Source organism: Lepus europaeus, chromosome 8 (assembly GCF_033115175.1).
Source record: "Lepus europaeus isolate LE1 chromosome 8, mLepTim1.pri, whole genome shotgun sequence".
Classification (NCBI taxonomy): Eukaryota; Metazoa; Chordata; class Mammalia; order Lagomorpha; family Leporidae; genus Lepus; species Lepus europaeus.
The window spans coordinates 22,192,147-22,215,310 of NC_084834.1; the positions used below are offsets into that span (position 1 = coordinate 22,192,147).

The window sequence follows — 23,164 nt, forward strand, 5'->3', positions numbered from 1 at the left end:
ATAGCACAGTGGAGAGATTATGGTTCACAATGACCTAGCATATATTGTATCAACAAACGGAAGACACTCCAAGGTTCCATCATAAAGCAATGTCAAAGTAGCGTTGATTACTCCATTTTTTAAACTTTTATTTAATAAATATAAATTTATTTATAAATATAAATTTAAATATATTTGAATATAAATTTATAAGTATAATTTTATTATTTTAAATACAAATTTATTATTTTAAATATAAATTTAAATATAAATTTCCAAATTTTGGATTACAGTGGCTTCCCCCTCCCCATAACTTCCCTCCCACCCACAACCCTCACATCTCCCGCTCCCACTCCCATTCCATTCACATCAAGATGCATTTTCAATTATCTTTTTTTAAATTTTGTTTTGTTTTATTTTGTTTTTTTTTTTTGACAGGCAGAGTTAAACAGTGAGAGACAGAGAGAAAAGTCTTCCTTTCCTTTGGTTCACCCTCCAAATGGCTGCTACAGCCAGCGCCCTGCGCCGATCCGAAGCCAGAAGCCAGGTGCTTCCTCCTGATCTCCCATGCGAGTGCAGGGACCCAAGCACTTGGGCCATCCTTTGCTGCCCTCCCGGGCCACAGCAGAGAGCTGGACTGGAAGAGGAGCAACCGGGACAGAATCCAGTGCCCCAACCGGGACTAGAACCCGGGGTGCCGGCGCCGCAGGCAGAGGATTAGCCAAGTGAGCTGTGGTGCCAGCCAGATTCATTTTCAATTATCTTTATATACAGATCAATCTAGTATATATTAAGTAAAGATTTCAACAGTTTGCAACCACACAGAAACACAAAGTGTAAAGTACTGTTTGAGTACTAGTTATAGCATTAATTCACATTGTACAACACAATTAGGACAGAGATCCTACATGGGGAGTAAGTGTACAGTGACTCCTGTTGTTGACTTAACAATTGACACTCTTGCTTATGGCATCAGTAATCACCCTAGGCTCTTGTCATGAGTTGACAAGGCTATGGAAGCATTTTGAGTTCGCCAACTCCAATCTAATTTAGACAAGGTCATAGTCAAAGTGGAAGTTCTCTCCTCCTTTCAGAGAATGGTACCTCCTTCTTTGATGGCCCATTCTTTCCACTGGGATCTCACTCACAGAGATCTTTCATTTTCTTTTTTTTTTTTTTTTTTTTTTTTGCCAGCGTGTCTTGGCTTTCCATGCCTAAAATACTCTTATGGGCTCTTCAGCCAGATCCAAATGCCTTAAGGGCTGATTCTGAGGCCAGAGTGCTGTTTAGGACATCTGCCATTCTATAAGTCTGCTGTGTATCCTGCTTCCCATGTTGGATCGTTCTCTCCTTTTTAATTCTATCAGTTAGTATTAGCAGACACTAGTCTTGTTTATGTGATCCCTTTTACTCTTAGTCCTATCATTATGATCAATTGTGAACTGATACTCATCACTTTGCTAGTGAGATGGCGTTGGTAAATGCCACCTTGATGGGATAGAGTTGTAATCACCTGGCATGTTTCTAACTCTACCATTTTGGGGCAAGTCTGATTGAGCATGTGCTGAACTGTACATCTCCTCCCTCTCTTATTCCCACTCTTATATTTAACAGAGATCACTTTTCAGTTGAATTTAAACACCTAAGAATAATTGTGTGTTACTTAAGAATTTAACCAATAGTATTAAGTAGAACAAAAAAATACTAAAAAGGATAAAGTATTAAGTTGTTCATCTACATTCAGGACAAGGGCTGATCAAGTCACTGTTTCTCATAGTGTCCATTTCACTTCAACAGGCTTTCTTTTTTGTGCTTGGTTAGTTGTCACCGATCAGGGGATTACTCCATTTTGATCAGTACACATCAAACACATGTTCTGAAATATCACATTGTAGCCCATCAGTATGTACAATTGTTGCTAATAACAACTTTAAAAGCTCAGATTCTTTTCCTTCATAAAATATAAAAGATTGATATGAACTATAGTCACCCCACTGTACCATGGAACACCATAGCTTATTTATCCTATATAACTGTATTTGATACCCAATATCTAAGCTCCCTCTATCCTTTCTCCCATGCTTCCTCTCCCCTCCCTACCCTGTAGTAATCACTATCTATTCCCTTCCTCTTTGGAATCAATCTTTTAAACTCTGATATGTAGGTGCTTCTTTGTGTCTGGCTTATTTCACTTAATGTCCTCCAGTTCCACCCATTTGGCCACTCTTTCTTATGGCTGAACCGTATTTCACTGTGTATGTGTACCATACTTTCTTTATCCGTTATCTGCTGAGGGCATCCTAGTTGTTTCCACATCTCAGCTATTGTGAACCGTGCTGCAGGTATCTCATTAAGAAGCTGATGCAGTTTGCTCTGGGTACACATGCAGAAGTGGAACTGCTGGATCATATGGCAGTTCTACATTTAGTTAAGCTTTCCCAGGAATCTGAATACTGTTTTCCATAATGGCTGTTCTAGTTTACATTTCCACAAGTCATGTATAAACGTTCTTTTTCTCTGCGTCATGATCAGCATTTGTCATTTTTGTCGATTTTGGAAACAGTCATACTGACTGGGATTGAGATGGAACTGCATCATATTTTTGATTTGCATTTCCCTAATGGGTAGTGATGTTCACTTTTTACATATCTGCTTTCCCTCTTACTTAACACTGGGGTAATGAATAAAGTATTAAAACCCATCATTATTCTTTCACTTATAGTGTAAATACTCCATCACACAATGAGGCACATAAGGATAGATCACAATACATCTAGAACTGGAACATTATTTTTGCCAATAAAGATATACACATCTTTAGAAAAGAGTATGTTTCTGAAACATGCATCAGTAAAGCAAATAATTTTCAATAAGTCAGGTAAATTATGAAAGTTCAAGTCATTTGAAAATGAGCAAATAAATCTAAGCTGAGAGGGTTAAACAAAAAATGTGATAGATGAGCAACTTGGTAAAAACAAGAGTTCAGAGTGCTCAGTGGACCAGCTTTCACAATCAGATGTGTCTGGCTTAAATATCAACTATGCAATTTTGAATTTATTTAACATCTCGAAGTCCCACTCTCTTCGTGTTTAAAATAGGGTAATAATTCTTTATAAATTTTTATAAACATTAAATGAAGAATTTTAAAGAATGTAGCTCAGAATTTTACATGTAGTATATTTTAAATATTGGGTACTCATTAGATTTACTAAGTCAAAATTAATTGGCAAATATTTATTGAGGTCTGTTGTGTGCCAGATGCCACTGTTAAGTATGTAGGAATCCACTTGTGAGCAAAGGCAAGCCTAGTCCTAGTCCTGTTGAGCCTCTTCAGTCTAGGAGGCACCCATATTCGTTAATCAAATAATCAGACAAATCAAGTTAAATTTCTACTGTGGAAAGTACATAACAGTGTGAAAGCATGTAATAGGGAAATTAAATTCATTTTTAAAGATTTATTTATTATTAGATAAGCAGACAGTTACAGAGAGGCAGAGGGAGAGAGAGAGAAAGAGGTCTTCCATTCGCTGGTTCACTCCCCAAATAGCCCCAGTGGCCTGAGCTAGGGCAATCTGAAGCCAGGAGCCAGGAGCTTCTTCTGGGTCTCCCATGTGGGTGCAGGGGCCCGAGGACCTGGGCCATCTTCCACTGCTTTCCCAGGCCATAGCAGAGAGCTGGATCAAAAGTGGAGCATCCAGGACTTGAACTAGGACCCATATGGGATGCCAGCATTGCAGGCAGCAGGTTTACCTGCTACACCACAGTGTTGGCCTCATTAAATTCATTTAAAATATAGGGAAGCTTCCTTGAGAAAATGATGATTCAATTTAAATATATAGGAAAGCAAGGAATAAAATAAGTAGAGAAAGGAGAGAGGATTTTCCAGGTGGCACTGAGGAAATTTTGTGGGATGAATAGTGCTACTTGTTTTAAAATAATTGTTAGAGAATCATTAAGAGTGAACAAAGAGCAAGAAGTTAGGATCAGGCTGCCAAAGGTCTTCCCTAAACCCAATGATCTCAAAAGGAAGTGAAATCATATGGCCAGGAGATGTCTGTACTCTGATGTTCACTGAAGCAGTATTCACAGTAGCAGGGGTACCAGAGTAACCTACACATTAATCAAAGAAGGAACCCAGAGACAAAACGGTGTACACACAATTAGCCATAGCATATATAAATCCTGTCATTTGCAGTCACATGAATTAACCTGGAAAACATAATATTAAGTGAAGTAAGCCAGGTGCAAAAAGATGGTTATTACTCCATGATCTCATTCCACTGTGGGATCTCAAGGAGCTAGTCTCTTAGGAGTACAGAGTAAAAGAGTGAGCTAGAAGCTGGGGGAGGGGAAAGAGGACAGAAGATTGGAGTTTTGTCAACAGGTGCAAAGTTACAGTGAGAGAGGTGGAATAACTTCTGGTGTTTCGTCGAATGGTAGAGTGACTATGGCTAACCATGTTGTACCAGGTATTTCAAAATAGCTGACAGAGGGTTTTCTTTCTTTCTTTCTTTCTTTTTTTTTTTGACAGGCAGAGTGGACAGTGAGAGAGAGACAGAGAGAAAGGTCTTCCTTTTGCTGTTGGTTCACCCTCCAATGGCTGCTGCAGCCGGCGCACCACACTGATCCGAAGCCAGGAGCCAGGTGCTTTTCCTGGTCTCCCATGTGGATGCAGGGACCCAAGCACTTGGGCCATCCTCCACTGCCTTCCCGGGCCACAGCAGAGAGCTGGACTGGAAGAGGGGCAACTGGGACAGAATCCGGCACCCAGACCAGGGCTAGAACCCGGGGTGCCGGCGCCGCAGGTGGAGGATTAGCCTATTGAGCCGTGGCGCCGGCCTTGACAGAGGATTTTCTGTATTCTCACTGCACAAAAAAATGACAAATGTTTGAGGTCATGGAAATGCTAATTCATCTGATCTTATCATCATGCATCATATTCATATATTAAAGCATCACACTGTATCCCATAAATATGTACAATTATTACTCATCAATGAAAAACACTTTTTTTGTGAAAAAGGTCTTGGACAGGTTAGATGATACCATAACATGAATAAACCTCTATTTGGGAAGGTGAGTCTGGCTACAATGAGAAGTATTCATTGGATATGAGCAAAAATGGATGATAAGGAAATCAATTTACTAGTTCATGCAAGAGATAATGATAGCTTCAACTAGGGTAACAGCAGAAATGGAGACAAAAGGAAGAATTTGAGAAAAGTTTATAAAGTAGAATGTGCAGAGGGCACATGTTTAGCCTAGTGGTTAAAATTAGTGGTGAAGACACTCCTGTCGCATACAGAATACCTGGATTTGAACTCTGGCAACAGCTTCTGACGCCTACTTCCTGCTAACACAGGTGGTGGGAGGCAGCAGGTGATGGTTCAAGTAGTTGGATCTCTGCCACTCATGCAGGAGACTTGGATTGAGTTCCCAGCTCCTGACTATGATCTTGTCCAGCCTCAACTTTTGCAAGCATCTGGGGAGTGAGCCAATAGATGGGAGATCTCTCTCTCTCTCTCTCTCTCTCTCTCTCTCTCTCTCTCTCTTTTTCTCTCTCTTTCCCCCACACACATCTGTCACTCTGCCTTTCTTAATTAATTAATTAATACAATGTGTGTGGCTTGGAGTTGAGTTGGATATGGGCTTTATAGCTAACGGGCTGTGGCACCATGAAACAATCCCTTGTCTCTCTATTCTCTGTGCTTTACAGCTATCTAGTTCATACATTCTTTTTATACTCAACCCTGGATAACCACCCGCCCTAGCTCCCGTCTTAGCGATTACCTGGCTGCAGAGTCACTGAGAAAATGGAAGCAATCAGAAGGAAAGCTATGGAGTCCACAAACTGCACCTGCTTTCTCACCCATAGCATCTGCAGCCGTACGTTCTATCATCCTGCTGTCGCGTGGTTACCCTGTATAAGCCCCTGTGGCAAGCAAGTCCTTCCATGTGTGCAACCTATTTCTTCTTTCTCTTTCTCTCTCGTCATCTTTTTCATTTGCTTTCAAAGATGCTCTTCCTCTCCCATCTTAGTAGAAACAAAACAACTCCTGATTCTATTTTACCCCACAGCTACAGCTTCATTTTGTTATTTGCTTACCTTTAAGAATTCCTCAAGCCGGCGCCACGGCTCAATAGGCTAATCCTCCACCTTGCCGCGTTGGCACACCGGGTTCTAGTCCCAGTCGGGCACCGATCCTGTCCCGGTTGCTCCTCTTCCGGGACAGCTCTCTGCTATGGCCCGGGAAGGCAGTGGAGGATGGCCCAAGTGCTTGGGCCCTGCACCCCATGGGAGACCAGGAGAAGCACCTGGCTCCTGGCTTCAGATCAGTGCGATGCACCAGCTGCAGCGGCCATTGGAGGGTGAACCAGTGGAAAAGGAAGACCTTTCTCTCTGTCTCTCTCTCTCACTGTCCACTCTGCCTGTCAAAAAAAAAAAATTCCTCAAAAGAGTTTTTGTACATTTTTCTAATTCTCATACTTCTCTTTTTAAACTCACTCCTTTCACAGCTGCACCCTTTCACCAAACCTATGAAATATAACAAGAAGAGTTAGTCATGCACATATATGTAGGAAACATGAGAAAAATATAAAAGAAATAGTATCTCCATGTTAACTGTGCTTAAAAACTGACCACCTAAACCATTAGTACAAATTCACATTGACTGGTCTGGTCGCTGAAGTATTTGGTGGGCATTGGTTGGACAGGAAAGATGTTATGGCAAAGATTAGCATGCACATTTATTGCCTATTGTGTGTCCTTTCTCTGTCAGACTTTGAAGCCTTCTGTGATTCTTAACCATCTCAAAAATCTGAGTACTGACTTTCAACTATATTGCGTTTAATGGTTTATGAAATAACCATGCATGTTACTGTCTCATAGGACCGTCGCAAATATGAAAAATAATGAAGATGTCATGATTGATTCCAAGAACAACAGAATTGTGACATGTCCAAGCAGAGAGAGAGAGAAAGAAATAAATTACTGATTTCCTGAAACTATTTCTCTTGGTTGGAACACATCTCATATTGAAACAGATGAAGCATAAAACAGTACAGAACAAGGAGTGAAATGAACAAAGATTTGTTATAACTGGGTAGGTTTTGAGAACGGAGTTATAAATGTCACAGAAGCAAATGGGCTGAAGGGATGTACTTTATCTAAGAAAATAATGAATTTAATAAAATCAATTGTAAACCATCTTGCATTGTTGACATTATGGACTTCCTCGGTATTTCCCTTTCAAATCTACATTAGGAATTCAAGTTCTCACTTATGCATCTGGATACATTGAAACTGATGGATTTGCTAAAGGACTTTTGGTTGGCTTTGCTATTCAAGAAAATAAGCTGATTCATAATATCTCAGTTCATGCTTCTAGTGAATCAAAAAATTATTGTTATTTTGGTGTTGAATGGTAATAAGGCTCTCAGCACGAATAAGTTGAAAATGCTTGTATATCATTCAAAGAAATACTTTAATATAGCAACTCAGGCTTAAAGGCACAGACCATGGTATGCACTAGAAAATGCTAAACAAAAAAACTAAACAAAAAATAAGTTTTCATCTCTACTTTGCACAGTAACACTCACTATATCTTCAGGTCTACAAACAGGTAATGAAAGTAAGCTACATATTTAGGACAACATGACATTTGTTTTCTTCTTCTGTATTCAGATCAGTTAATTAGAAAAACACCAAACTTCAAATTCACCAAGAATAATAATTAAAATCACAAAAATATCAAGCTCAACATGTTTATTTCCTCATATGATAGAATCCAGTGGCATTAATTTTACAATACATGTCATGGTCTGAATTGTTATGTTCCTCAAAAAAACTCATACTGAGATCTTAATTTCCAAGGTGATGGTATTAGGAACTGGGGGCCTTTGAGGAGGGCAGCGCCCTCATGAATGGGATTAGAGCTGTTATAAAAGCCGCTTGAGAACACTTTCTTTTTTATTTATTTAGAAGAGGTGAGGAGACAGAAAGAGAGATAGATATCTTCCATCTGCTGGTTCACTCCCCAATGGCCAAAATGACCTGAACAGGGCCATGCCGAAGCCAGGAGGCAGGAGCTTAATTGGGGTCCCCCGTGTGGGTGGAGGGTCCTAAGCACATGAGCCATCTCCCTCTGTTTTCCCAGGCACATTAGCAGGGAGATGGACCAAAAGCACAGCAGCCAGGTCTCAAACCAGAGCCTAGTTGGGATGCCGGTGATGCATTTGATGGCTTAACCTGCTGCAACACAGCACTGGCCCAGAGGAAGTTTTTTTGCCTCTTCTACTGTCTCTGGATATAGGGAGAAGGTAATTCTATGAGTTACAGCCCTGTAAAAATACCAGTATCTTGATCTTGGACTTCACAGCATTCAGAACTATGAGAAATAAATGTTTATTGTGTATAAACCTCCCAGTCTGTGGTTTTGTAGTTATTGTTATAGCAGCCCTAATGGGTGAAGACAACAAGCATACCACAACTATTATGTACAAGGTATTCAGTAACTGTGTGTCTGGGGGCCACATTTTTCTGTATAGAAGCCATGAACCCCATGCCGAGCACTGGCCGTACTGTTCAACCAAATTGAGATGTGCTGTAACTAAGAGATCTACACCAGATTTGTTAAGGCTTATTATTTTTAAAAAGAATGCAAAGTATCTCACAAAGGACATTTAATATCCTCTCCAGAACACAGAGAACAGAAAAGAACAGGCTCACTCTTGTAACAAAATATAATTGGGATAACTTCAAATTCATGATGCTTTTATAATCTATCAGAGAAGCAACCCATGAGCCAAAGAGAGACAAGCACCTGCAGGAGAGAAAGGAGAGTCAGCCCTCATGTTTCAGATGCTCTGGACCCTACAGGAACAATTCTGCAAAAGTAGATGACACACCAGCAAAGGCCCAGGACAGGCCTGCATGACAGCCCAGAGCCCCTGAGAGCTGTAGAAACTGGGGTAACCCACATGCTCTCATAAGTTCTTTTTTATGATGCCCACCCTGCACTCACAGAAAAGACCAGAGAACCTGAAGAAACCATTGGTTTGAGTATGTGTTCAGGGTAGGAGAATAGCACCTCTACTGGCAGCCAAGAGACTCCACCTGAACCCTTTCCTACATCTCTCCATATGGACCACAAGCCTGTGAGAGGAAGGGAAACACACACTCTCACCTTTTGACACTGAGAATGGAAGAGATTAGGAAAATCAACTCTTAGAGGAAGGGCAGGAATACATGCTGGGCCCACACAGCCAGAAAGGTGCAGGGGAGCTGAGAAGGCCGATTCCTGACAGCAGGATTGTGGTGCCTGCCTAAGGATGAGGCTTACTCAGAGTAGCGAACACCCCTACACCACCCACCATCACCAAGCACCCAAGCTTCAGGCAATGCTTGTGTACAAAGAGCTCTGTCTGCAGTGCAGTTAAAAGGAATACCAAAACTGAGGGTGCACAGATATTAAAGCAGAGAGCCAACCCCTAGTCTAAAGACAGGGTATCACTACTGGTATTCAGAAGGCACACCAAGTATAACCATAGTAGCTGCAAGTCTTGTACATGTGCTGTAACACAAACTACATTGCTTATTTTATCTTTATAGTCTCTATTACTTTTCAGAAGTAACATTTTATTTTGGGTAACTTATTAATCACTTATCCACAGAGAGACGAGAAGAAGAAATTTTGTGGGGACAAAGTTAAATTTTGTACCTATTGAGTCTGAAATGTTTCTGGAACATTTCACTAAAGATAAGCAGTAGATAAGCAAATAGGCCTGCAGAGAGCTAAGGAAACTAATCTTGTCTATTTCCTGTTTCTCTATAGAATACCTAGGATTGAGTAATTTATGAAGGATAAAGGTTGATTTTGGCACTCAGTTCCGGAAGTCCAAGAGCACGGCCCTGGCATTGGCTGGGATTCTGGTGAGGGTTGCATTGTGGGAGAGTAGAGGTGAAACACACACAGAGGTAGGTGTGTGTACATCCCAAGGCAAGACAGGAAGCAAGAGAGTGAGCCACCCCAGCACATCTCACCTTGCAACAGCCTCCTTTTCCAGTGGCCTAATTCAGTCCCCAGAGAACAAGAGCTCACCTCTGTGACAATGGCATGTATCACTCCTAAAATCATTAGGATACTCAAAAATTATTGATATGTTTTAGGAGCTATCAATAATGTTAACACATACACTACCACAACTATATCCTCCAGTGAAACCTCAACACCAAAAAAGGAAGAATAGATCATATATCTAATGTAAATATGAAAATAAAGCATACATTAAGCAGAAAATTTTAATAAACAAAAAGAAAACATCTCAGGATGGGCATTGTGGCACAGTAGGTTAATCCTCCGCCTGCAGTGCCAGCATCCCATATGGGTGCCGGTTCTATCCCGGCTCCTCCTCTTCCAATCCAGCTCTCTGCTATGGCTTGGAAAAGCAGTAGAAGATAGCCCAACTCCTTGGGTCCCTGCACCCATGTGGGAGACCCAGAAGAAGCTCCTGGCTCCTGGCTCCTGGCTTTGGATCGGCTTAGCTCCGGCCATTGTGGCCATCTGGAGAGTGAACCAACGGAAGGAAGACCTTTCTCTCTGTCTTCCCTCTCACTGTCTGTAACACTACCTCTCAAATAAAGTAAATAAAATCTTTAAAAAAAAAAAAGAAAACATTTCTATCAGACCAATCAATGCAAAAGAGATGATCCCAATGTTAAAAGTTGGACTTAGAATAGATTAAAATTAATACCTAAAAGAAGCATCCTTGATCATCTCTCAACATTGTCACACAGGGAACCAAGCCCCAACATGTTCTGGTGGGGACAAACAATATTCAAGGCTTCACAAAGCTCCAATGACATTCAAAGAGTACAACAGATATGAAAGTAAAAAAAATAAATGAGCAAACTGTAAAAAGGAAATACGAATTTCATAAAAAGATTGTTAATATTATTACCAAATAAAGCCAAATTATAGACTATAATAGAAATTCAGTTGTTCTGCATTTTTACACAAAGCAAGGGGCATAAAAATTGATTTGAAATATCTGCAAGAAATTTAAGGAATACAGCTAAAAGCAAAACAATTGAAGATAATTTTTGAATTAATTAAGATATGCCAAACTTCACCACTTCCAAGTACTATAACTTCCAAGCCCCTGCCAGGGCAAACAAGACAAAAGAAAGATATAAATGGCATATGGGTTGGAAAGAAGGAAATCAAATAGTTTGCAGATTATATAATCTTACATACTGGAGACCCCAAAGGCTCAAAAAAATTAAAACTAATAAATGGACTCAACAAAATTGCAAAGTACAAAGTCAATGTACATGATCAGTCACATTATTATTCATTAATAGCAAATTATCTGAAAAAGAAATCAAGGGAAAAAATCCCATTTACAAAAGTTGCAAAGAAAATAACTAGGAATAAATTTAACCAAAGAGGTCAAAGATCTCTATAATTTAAACTACAAAATACTGATGAAAGAAGGTGAAGAGGCTACAAAGATATGGGAAGATGTTCCACATTTGTGGATTAGAAGAATAGTATCATTAAAACATCCATACTACCCAGAGAGACTTACAGATTCAACACAATTGCTATCAAAATACCAATGATATTATTCATCAAATTAGAGAAAACAAAATATCAATGTAATTATTATTAAAATATCAATGACATTTTCATAGAATTAGAGAAAACAAAATATCAATGCAATTATTATTAAAATATCAATGACATTTTTCATAGAATTAAGGAAAACTAAAATTTGTGTGGAAAACAAAAGACTTAAAGTAATCAAAGTCATTTTGAACAAAAAGAATCAAGGAGATGGTACTACATTACTAGACTAAATATAAATTATAAAGTTACAGTAATTAAAGCAGCATGTCATTGGTCTTAAAACAGACACATAAGTCAATGGAACAAAACTGGGGCCCTAGATATAAACCACACCTTTATACCCAACTTGTCTTTGACAAAGATGCTAATGACATTCATTGGAAACAGGCTAGACCTTTCTTTTTCTTTTTTTTTTTTTAAAGATTTATTTATTTGAAAGTCAGAGTTACACAGAGACAGGAGAGACAGAGAGAAAGAGAGAGGTCTTCCATCCAATGGTTCACTCCTCAAACGGCTGCAACGGCCGGAGCTGCGCCGATCTGAAGCCAGGAGCCAGGAGCTTCCTCCGGGTCTCCCACGAGGGCGCAGGGGCCCAAGGACTTAGGCCATCTTCCACTGCTTTCCCAGGCCATCAGCAGAGAGCTGAATTGGAAGTGGAGCAGCCGGGACTAGAACCAGTGCCCATATGGATGCTGGCACTTCAGGCCAGGGCATTAACCTGCTGCGTGCCACAGCGCTGGCCCCAAGACAAACCTTTCAATAAGTGATACTTGGGAAAGTGGATATCCATGTGCAGAACAATGAACCTAGATCCACTCTCCAGCTTCTTTCTCACCATGCACAAAATCAACTCAAAAATTAGTTTAAAAATCTAAATGCAAGATCTGAAATTGCTAGAGATAAATGTAGCAGGGACACTTTAGGACATAGGAATGGTCAAGGAGATGTTGGATAAAATTCCTTGGGACCCTGCATCTGCGTGGGAGGCCTGGAGGAAGCTCCTGGCTCCTGGTTTCGGATCAACACAGCTCCAGCCATTGCAGCAAATTGGGGAGTGAGCCATCAGATGAAAGACCTCTCTCTCTTTCTCTCTCTCTCTCTCTCTTTCTTTTCCTCTCCTCTCTCTATGTAACTCTGACTTTCAAATAAATAAATATTAAAAAAAAAAGAATCTCCAGTGGTAGGGGCAGTGCCGTGGCATGGCAGGTAAGCTGCCATTTGTGATGCTGGCATTCCAGTTGGGTGCTGGTTTGAGTCCCAGCTCCTCTGCTTCTCATCCAGTGCCTGGGAAAGCAGCGGAGGATGGCCAAGTGCTTGGGCACCTGCACCCACATGGGAAACCCGGGGGAAGCTCCTGACTCTTAGCTTCGGCCTGGCCCAGCCCTAGCTGTTGTGGCCATTTGGGGAGTGAACCAGCAGAGGAATATATCTCTCTCTCTCTAATCTCTCACTATCTCTGTAACTCTGACTTTCAAATAGATAAATCTTTTTTTTTTTTTTTAAAAAAAGATCTCCTGGTGGACAAAGTGTATTCAGTAAGAGTTTTGGTCTATTTGTGCTGATACAACCAAGGACTTGAGATCCTGTCATTTATAAAGAACTGATTTTTTTTCCCCCTCACAGTTCTGGAGGCTGGAATGACCAAGATAAAGACTGCAGTAGGTTTAGTTGTCTGGTGAGGATTGTTCTCTGGTTTCAAGATGACGATTTATCATCACACCCTCTGGAATCATCAAGAACACTGTGGACTCATGGCAGAGACATTGAATGCTATGTGAGGCCTCTTTTATTAGGGTCTTAAGCCCATTGATGAGGGGACTAGCTCTCCTAATAATCTCATAAAGATGCTTCTTCTTCATAGGGTCCCATTGGTCACTCAATTCCACACATTTAAAGAGGAACAGAGAGAGATCCTCTCATGACTAATGACTAGCACATATAACAAAACTACTCAATACATGCTGAACTATGTTTTGCATAATACTAGCATCATATCACAATCTTAATACTTCTAAATTTCTGTTCATATTTCCTAGTTAAATCTACTAAAAGTAGCTTTTAGGGCCCTTTCTCTACAAAAAGTCTAATATTCATGATTATAACCATCTGTTTCTCATTGTCATACAATATAATGGCAGTTACAAATAATTCTCATTAGGGTACTGATAGGTAAGGAATGTCTACATTAATTTTAGACTTTTAAGCTAAACATGAGAAAGTAAATATAAAATTCTTATGTTGGAGACAAGCCAGATTGGTATAACTCCTGTGGTGCTTTTGAGGTCATAAGCTATTAAGCACACCAGCCCCGTCCATTTGTAAGGTTGTATGTACCTTTGACAAAACTGCTAAGGCAATCATTTAAGTGGAGTTGCCTTGTAAGTAATTTTTTATTTCTAGCAAAAAATATTTCCTGGAAAAATGACAGAAATAATCCTTCAGTGGCAAACTTTTCTTATTATTTCAATGAACATAAAATTGCATAGCCTCTGTTTCTCTACATCCTGTTGTTAATATTCCTCCACATGGTCAAATGTAACAGAATTCAGTGTATTGTGTAGATCTATTTTGACTAATGGTATTGGAATCCAACTTAATGCAGACAATGTATTCAGAAGCCCTAACTCTGCATGTATCCTTTGAATCCTGTTGTTTCTCCTCAGTTCCATTCTGGAAATAAGATTTTGATGTACACCAGAAAACAGCGATGGTGCTGCGTGGATGCCCTCCACGGGTCTACATGTCCTTAGAGGCAAACCATAGATGATTCTATCCGAAGGGATACCAGTCTTGTTAAAATGTGTTGGTGGTCAAAACCACCAGTTGGATATCTGTCGTCACTGATGGTCAGCTGAACTGGAGAAATAAGTTACACTCACCAAGGAACTTTTTCAAACTGTCTATATTCAGAACATTTTGTTTACATTCCAGAGTGTACTCTTCCTCCTCACCACACCGCCCCAAAGCCCAGTGATAGTTACTGATGGATAGTTACATGTTGGAGATGAGTATGTCATTTGGGAAAAGTCTAATAGCCACTTTTCGATGGCTGATGGTTCCACACACAGATAATGTACAATGTGAGGAAAAGAGTTAGACCTGTTCACTTATTTTCATTCAGCTACCTATTCTATAATTTACAAAAGGGGGAAGATGTGCAAATAACATGGCATGATTTGCCACAACCTGCAGATTCCTCATCTTGTAACCTCTCCCATACCCGTGAGAGACTGAGGAGTCTGAAGATCCAGTGTACCCAGGCAGAAAAAGGTCAGCAGTCTGACAAGTTTCGTGTATAAATTCTCACAAATCAATTCCTAGTAACCTTTCGTTTGATAAAATTCCTACCTCTGTTTAATGTCGTTGGGTATATGAAGCCGTTTGCATTCTGTACTATCTTTAGGTTAACTGCTCTGTTCTCTTAAGGAAAAAAACAATTGTTTTGGTCTTTTCGGCCATATATATTGACAGTCCATCTCTTATTAACTTGAAAATTTTAAAGATGGTTTGCTGTCTGAGATGTTATCATCTACTTTTTCTCATCCTAGGAAGTTCATGCAGAATTTTCTGTGGTTTTTAACGTCCTGCTCAAGTCTGTATAATTCTCTGGGTTCCTTTTTTCCCTCTATTCCAATCAAGCTATCATAGGAACAACAGGCATCGTTTGTCTTTCACTCTTCAGTCTACCTACACTAACAGGGCAGTTTTAAAGAATAGCTTTAACACATTGGCTTCGATAGGAGAAAAAAAAGAGGGGCTGGTGTTGTGCTACAGTGGGTTAAACCACTACCTGCAATGCTGATAACCCATATGGGCACAGGTTCGAGCCCTGGCTGCTCCACTTCTGATCCAGCTCCCTGCAAATGTGTCTGGGAAAGCAGCAGTGGATGGTTCAAGTGCTATAAACCCTGCACGCACTTGGGAGATCCAGATGAAGTTACTGTCTCCTGACTTTGGCCTGGCCCAGCCCTGGTCATTGTGGCCATTTGAGAAGTGAACTGGTGGATGGAAGATCTATCTCTGTCTCTCCTTCTCTCTTTCTCATTTTTCAAATAACTAAAATAAAGCTCTAAAAACGAGAGAGAAAAAGGAAAGATCATATAATCAACTTACATCATTGCCACTTTGAAGAACCTCAAGAGCCACTGGGGAGAGGATGTGGTTGAAACCCTAGGTAACACCACTTGGGCAATCCTCCCACTTGTGACAACGTGACAGCACCGAGCACCACGTTCTTCCTTCCATGTCCCCCATGCATCTTATAGCTAGAAACACAGGAACTAAGTTTCTTCAACTCCTTGATGGCAGAGTTTGAGTTATATTTCACAGACGGAAGATACTTACATGAATTTTGGAAAGCAAAAGAAAAGTAATTATTGAGTAGAGGTGGTCAGGGGTGTAGGCTTAGCAGCAGGCAATATAATTTTAACTGATAAATCCATGCTTCTTTGTGTGTATCAATCACGTTAAAGTTATAGAGACATTAGTCATAGTTTCCTCTGATTTTGCACGTCCTGGTTTCCTCAGTACTAGTAGAGACTCTTGATAATCCTCATTTCTCCAGCTCCTCTGGTTTCATAGATTTTTAATTCTCTGTATTAAATCACTTTCTGATAGAAATATCTGCAATGGCTCCTCTAGTTATATGAAATGTGATCGGTACACTTCACTAACACCTTCATTCTTACCTGGTGACAAAATTCCAGATAATTTCGAGTGAGCCGTGAATAAAGTCTATGCATAAAGTCTTTTCTACACATGCAAGTACCTACCATTAATGACCATCAAAAAACAAAACAAATATAATCCTGAACCAATGTCTATTCTGAACTCCCATACAGCTAAAACCTTACTTTCCCAGATGTTATGAAAAAATGGGAGAAGTATATGATTTTCAACCTTGCATATCTATCTTCAAATTTTGGCTTTAATATTTACTTTGCCTCAGAAACTCAATCTCCTTCAGGAATATTTATTGAGAATTAGCTTGGTGCCAAGACTTGCAAGTACCTATGATACCACATTGGTGAAGATAGTCCCTGTCCCCTGCCCTTATGATGCTTAAACTCCAATAGCCCAGACTGAAGTAAAAGAGAATTTGTTTGAGAAAAGCACGTGGGTAGAGCCTGGTGCTAAACAGTCTTCCAGCAATAAAAAGATTTTGAGTTTATCATAAGAATTAGAAGGAGACATTGATGAGTTGTTTAAAAATCACTCTGGCTAGCAGGTAAAAATTGTATTGGATGGGGAAATAATGAGATATGGAGAGTTTAGTTAGGAAGCTACTAAACTAATTAATCCAGATGAGCAATATAAGGGGTCTGAAAAGACAACAACCAGATGTGAGAATTCATCCAATATGTGGAATTAACAGATGGAAAATTCGAGAGTGGCTCTGAAACAAAAGGTTGTTGGGAACTGGGTTGTATAGTGTCATCCATTGGGGCAGGAAATACAGGAAGATGAATGGGAGGTGGGGCAGGTGAGCTGTGCATCAGAACAGTGGGTTCTGTTTCCGATGTGTTGGATTCGACCTCCTAGTGAGACACCTATGAAGACGTGTGATGTTAGCTGACAGAGATACAAGTTTGAAAGGTGCGGTTTAGAAATAAAGACTCTGGAGCACTCAGAATAAGGATTATGATTGCAGTTGTAGGAGTGGATCCCCTGACAGGTTCAGGTACAGAATAGAAAGAGAACTCTACTAACTGTGGAGCAGCCACCTTCATTTTCCTTTTTCAGTTACATCAAAAACTGCAGTCTCAGATAAGAACCCTGACAGAAGATTCCACGCAATTTCTCTAATGTCCCCATTTTTATTTCAACAATGAAATCACTACATAATAAGATACTTTATTAATGAATGGACATATTTAATCATGATTTATATTAATTGAATCAATAATTCTAATAATTTAATGCCACAACAAGTGATACAGTAGCATATACATTCCTTACAGTGCAACATTTCTTGAGTGGTGGAGCAGGGGGAGCAATTTTAACCACGATTTGAATCTAAGCAAAGTGACTGCCATTTAAAAGAGAAAAAAGCTTCTTTTTAGATAGTTAGACTGAGTCTGACAGAAAAAATAAATTATGTAATTACATGACATAGAACAGCCATACATGGTTTCTTGTTTCCTTCTTAATTTGTCTCCCACCTAATCTATTGTTTTCAGTATTTCAATACCACAGTTCACTTTGAGACTAGTCTTTTATTTTTACCATGGGAAGGAATGTGACAGATCCATAATATAAATTTAAACTATATCCATAAAATGAAGTTCTTCAGTTCACAAAATTAATGTTGTAGCTAAATATAACACTCCTGTTGAATTTATTTAAAATTTAAGGATATTAATAAATTCTGTTATTTTACAAAAATATGACTACAGTGAAACCTCCTTAGTTACATCAAAACAAATACATCTATTTTAATATCTGAATTATTTTTAATGAGTATAATGTGGTTTTAAACATCTTTGGCTGGATACGATGGAAAGGAAATTTATATTCATAAAATCACTCAATGCAAAATGTTGTATCATCTTTGTTACACTATTTATGGGCTCAATTTTATATGTATATATTCATGTTAGTCAAAAATATAGCTAATTATTTTGAAAACAGGATAAATATCTTGTGTGGAATTGGTTGAAATGGGATATTGCAAGTTGGAACGAATACAATGTTTCCAGTATTTCTTACCAGTTGGGTCCATTTTAATGAAATTAAATTGTTCAAGTTATCAAGATTGGGTTCATGAAAAATGCAGTATTCTGTTGACACTTAAGAGCTATGAACTTGTGCAAAACTTTCTTATAAATAACCATGAAATATTATAAAATCCCACAAAAACTATTTTTATAGTCTGATTTAGTTTATAGTGCAGACAAACTTAGCTCCAACATAGGAAAAATGTGAGAAATCATACATTTTCAAACGTTATGACAATTGGCACTGATTAAAAGTAATAAGTTGTATGTATATTTGTTATCTAAATGTATCTATATAAAGGAGACATAACTTGAGATGAGAAATTAAATGATTGTTTACATTTCTTATAATTCTGAGGATTTTAGTCTTTGTCTGAGTTGAACATTCTCACCAAACATGCATTTGGTTTTAAGAACAAGTGGCTCACTGAAAGTTCAGGATTCCTCCCATCACTTGCCAATATATTAATTTATATGAGTACAGCACATTTCCAGTTTATTTCTTGGAAGGCATTCAAACAGTTTGCCTGAAATGTTTGCGTACAGCATTCTCTGATTAACTCTCTCTATAGAAGAAACAATAAAACCAAAATACACCCAAGGTGATCCCGTGGCTGCCTACACAAACTTCCATTCAGCAGCATTTTCATCAGAGGAGGGACAGCTTTGATTACCCAGCATCCCCAACCCAGGTCCCAGTGTGATTCGAGAGTCAACCACTTTAACAACACCTTTAGACAATGCTGATAATGTCAATTGCTTGTTCCAGTTTCCTTCAATGTGAGAAGTAGTCACATGTATTTCTCTGTGCTTTTACTCATAATTCAAACGACCATTCCAGCAATTGTGGTTAAACCACTCTGTTGCCCTATCTTTGAATACAAGTATTTCCACCTACACTCTGCCCACTGTTCTCCAGGAATTACACTGCAGATGTTTCTATTCATATATACTTTTTTCTTCCTTAAAATGGGAAATCAGGATGCACCTGCGAGACTTCATCAACCATGCATACAGCGTTGGTCGGAACCATCTGCATATTTTCACCCCAGGTTCCTTAGACGTTGGTAGCCTCTGTGAAAGAGTCATGGGGGCCATTGTTCTTTTTGACTTCCAGGTTCTTTTTAGCCTTGAATGTCACGGACACCTCTGAGTGGATGGCATCCATCCTCTGCTCACAGCGGAAGGCAGAGAGGAACGCCTTTCTGTAGTTGCTATTCATCCAGCCGTAGAGAAGGGGGTTGGCGAAGGTGGAGCACATGGCAATGATGTGGAATACTGTGAAGATGAGTTTGTACTCCTTCAGGTCCAAGACCTGGCTGTCAATGTCCACAGCAAGTTGGAAGGCATGGAGAGGCAGCCAGCTGACCGCAAACACCACCACCACACACACCAACATTTTGGTCGTTTTCTGCCTTCGCTGATGGTAGTGGTCACTAGCAGTTCCAGGGCTGATATGGTTCTTCAGTTTGCTCCAGATGCGAGTGTAGGAAAAAGATATAATGCCCAGCGGCAAAACATACAGGATCAACAAGGAGGAAAGACTGTAGATAGTGCTGTAGATGCTCTTCTCCTCGCCCGGCCACTTCTCTGTACAGGCCACAATCTCAAAGTCTGGAATAATCTCAATCAGTGAGTACTCTCGGAAGATGGCCAGTGGACTCGCCAACAGGGCACTGATGCCCCAGGCCAGGCCGATAATCAGGAAACTGATGCGCTTGGATATCTTGCTCTCCAGGTGGTAAACGATGCATCGGTGTCGGTCCAGGGCAATGACTGTCAAGGTGATGGTGGACACTTGTACTGCCAGTCCCTGGGCATAGGGCACCAGGTGGCATAGGACTGGACCCATTTTCCACTCCCCCATTAATGTATAGGTGAGAGTGAATGGAAGGCACAGGGTGTTCACAAGGAGATCTGCCACTGCCAGATTAGCAATGAAAAAATTGGTTACTGTGCGCATGCTCTTGAATTTAATCACCACATGGATCACCAAAGAGTTGCCAATGACCCCGAGCAAGATGATGGAGCAATAGGCCAGAATAAGGACAACCTGAACCTCAATCAGCTTGGTGCTGTCTATGAGCTCTGGCTCAGGGTCAGGAGCCAGCTCACCTCGAGGAGTGGGTTGCCCTGGTCCATACGGCTCCATCTTCATTTCTTCCACTGTCTGGTTCTCATCAGCCTCTGCATTTATTGGGCCCATTTTCAGCACAGTTTCTCTCGGCCTCCAAGAAGGACAAGAACCTGAAATTGCAAATATACATATATATGGAACCAGGATGAGGCAAAGGTATACCACACACAGATCGGCGAAGATTACACAGAACATAACATTTTAGTATAACGTCCTTAATAAGTCTATTCACAAATATATATCAATCTAAACAGATTTCTGAAATGTTACTGTAACAGGAGAACATAGTCCCAACTACAGTAAAGTTACAATTTCAGTGAATGTTGCTAAATGGATTCAAAAGTTTTAGCTTTTTAAAAAAGATTTGTTTTATTTGAAAGGCAGAATGATGAAGTGGGAAAGGGAGAGGGAGAGAGAGGGGGGGGGGACCCTCCACCTGCTGGTTCGTTCCCCAAGTAATTGCAAGGGCCAGGCCCAAGCAGGGAGGCTAGAACTACATCTGGGGACCAAAGGACTGGGGCCATCCTCCACTGCTTTCCAGGAACATTATCAGAGAGATGGACTGGAGCAACTAGGACTTGAACCGGCACCCATATGGGATGCAGAGGCTGCAGGCAGTGGATTAGCCCGCTATGATACAGCACCAGCCCCTATGCGTTAATTCAAAATAAAGACAGGAAAATTTATTTCAATATCTTGACTGCTTTAAATGGATAAATACACAGTACAAACTGTATAAGAAAGGGCCAAATATTAAAACCCTGAGCCTGGTGCCTGGACTTTGGGACCATAAAATATGCAAGATAAACTCAGCAGATTGTGTTTTATAGCTGTTTTTTTTTTTCCTGGGGTATGTGCTGGGAATGAAAATCTGCAGCCAGTGTGGAATTGCTGATTTTTTGACTTTCTACCTAACACAGCAGAACTCTACATAAGTTATAGGGAAAGCAATCCTGAGTCTGAACCCCATCTCCCTCTAAGCTGTAAATATACAAGTATTGGCATTTTCTTCATCAGTTGTTCCAGGTTTTTTTTTCCCTTCTCTGTGCCCATCTTCAACCAGTGTTGTCCCAATGGTTAAGTCTCCTAAAATTTAAAGAAAACAGGCTGTCCCCTCTCCTTCAGCCCCCACACACAAGAGACCTCTCAGACTCTCTACGACCTCTCTTCCTTATCTCTTATCATTTCCACCACACTGGTTTCCTTCTTTTCAGTTTCTTCCCATAATTACTCCACTAGTTTTCCCACTTCTCTTCTGTTGCCTTTCACTTTCCTTCACTTATTCATTCATTCACTCACAGATAAACAGGTTTCCCATCAAGATGCTGATGCTTCTTGAAATTTGCATTAAGCAAACTTTAAAAAAGCCATCTTGAGCTAGGATTTGCTCTGGATAGAAAAGCAACAGAACAGTACCCGTAATCAGAGGCGCTTGCCTCTTGCCTGGACAAAGACTACTCTGGCATGAAAAGGATCTGTCTGAAATTCCAAGGCAGTCATATTATTTTTCCCAATGTCTCGATATTGCATAAAACCATACAGTGATTTCGAGTGTAAAGGCCTTTTTTTTGAAGTCTATAGAAAAACCTTCAAAGGCCAACATCCTAGTGGCAGGACCTCTCAAATACACTCATCATAAAAGACTATTAATTCAGAACCTCTTTTGAATGAGTTTTTAATAAGCTGAGGTTTGTTAATCATAATTGCCTCTAGCTCCATGGGTAGGTGAGTCATATTGATCCAGCCCACAGAGGATGCCTGGCTATGCCTGCCTGGCCCCAACTCCATTCTTCACCCTGCCCTGCCCTGTTCTGTCTGTACCACAGAGGGCCTACTCTTGCAGATGACAATGTTCACACTGCCAAGTCATTGAGATTCTGCGTAGTTTGGGTCAGTGGGAGGCCCTCATGCCTGGGTCCTCCCCTGCATGTCCCTCCAGCAGGTGATAACTGGTGATAAGCTGGTGTAAACTGGTGATAAGCTGGATAAAACCGGTGATAACTGGTGATAGTTGGTGACAACTCCTTGCTCTTGCTAATGACTGAGCAGGCCCAACATTTAGCTTCAGCCACTTGTACAACCAGTTCTCAGTATCCAATCTCTCCTCTTTTTACACTCTTGAATAGATTCTATTTTGCATTCTGTGCAGAAAGCATGCTGACATTAATTTGCTCTTTCATTAAAAGGTCTGTACCCACAAGTTGATAACTAGCCTACGAAAATCCCAACTCCTTAGTATGCCATTCAAGACTTTTCTTGAAATCATCCCTGCCTATCTCTTTGTCCTCATCTCTCTTGATACGTGTTTGTCATTCTGAATTATTCCCAATTCCAATGACACCTCAGCCTTTCTCATGCCCCTCAGCCCTCCCTGTTCTGAACAGGGAAGTCTCTCATTTACCTCCAAAACCTGTGCTCACTTCTAGGGCTGGAGGTGCCACATGCCACACTGCAATTGTGCTTCCCTGTCCACCTCACCTCGGCAGTTTCTTTGAGGACAGAAACTGGATGGCCTTCATCCATTGTTAATCCCTAGCACACTATCTACTGCACGCAAAGTACTGAATGATGTGACAAACCAAGTGTGACTCCAGAGGAAGGCACAATCTCATTGAAGAATCAAAGTCAGCTATTCGATACAGAGTATACTTGTAGTCCTGTCCTTCCCTGAAGGTAACCACTGTGACATGACCTCCTGATGC

At 40.3% G+C, this 23,164-nt stretch overlaps 2 protein-coding genes across 2 annotated transcripts in view; one reads left to right on the forward strand and one right to left on the reverse strand.

The window, feature by feature from the left end:
- LOC133765234 (ATP-binding cassette sub-family E member 1-like) overlaps positions 1 to 23,164 on the forward strand; it is a 1,116,285-nt gene that overhangs the window by 759,118 nt on the left and 334,003 nt on the right. The gene's annotated exons all lie outside the window — the stretch shown is intronic.
- NPY2R (neuropeptide Y receptor Y2) lies at positions 19,383 to 20,531 on the reverse strand. Its single transcript, XM_062199050.1, has one exon. It carries the CDS (start codon positions 20,529 to 20,531, stop codon positions 19,383 to 19,385), a length of 1,149 nt encoding a protein of 382 aa, XP_062055034.1.

Bases quoted from the DNA above. Each gene is read 5' to 3' on its own strand.
- NPY2R (XM_062199050.1), bottom strand. From the start codon at position 20,531: ATGGGCCCAATAAATGCAGAGGCTGATGAGAACCAGACAGTGGAAGAA.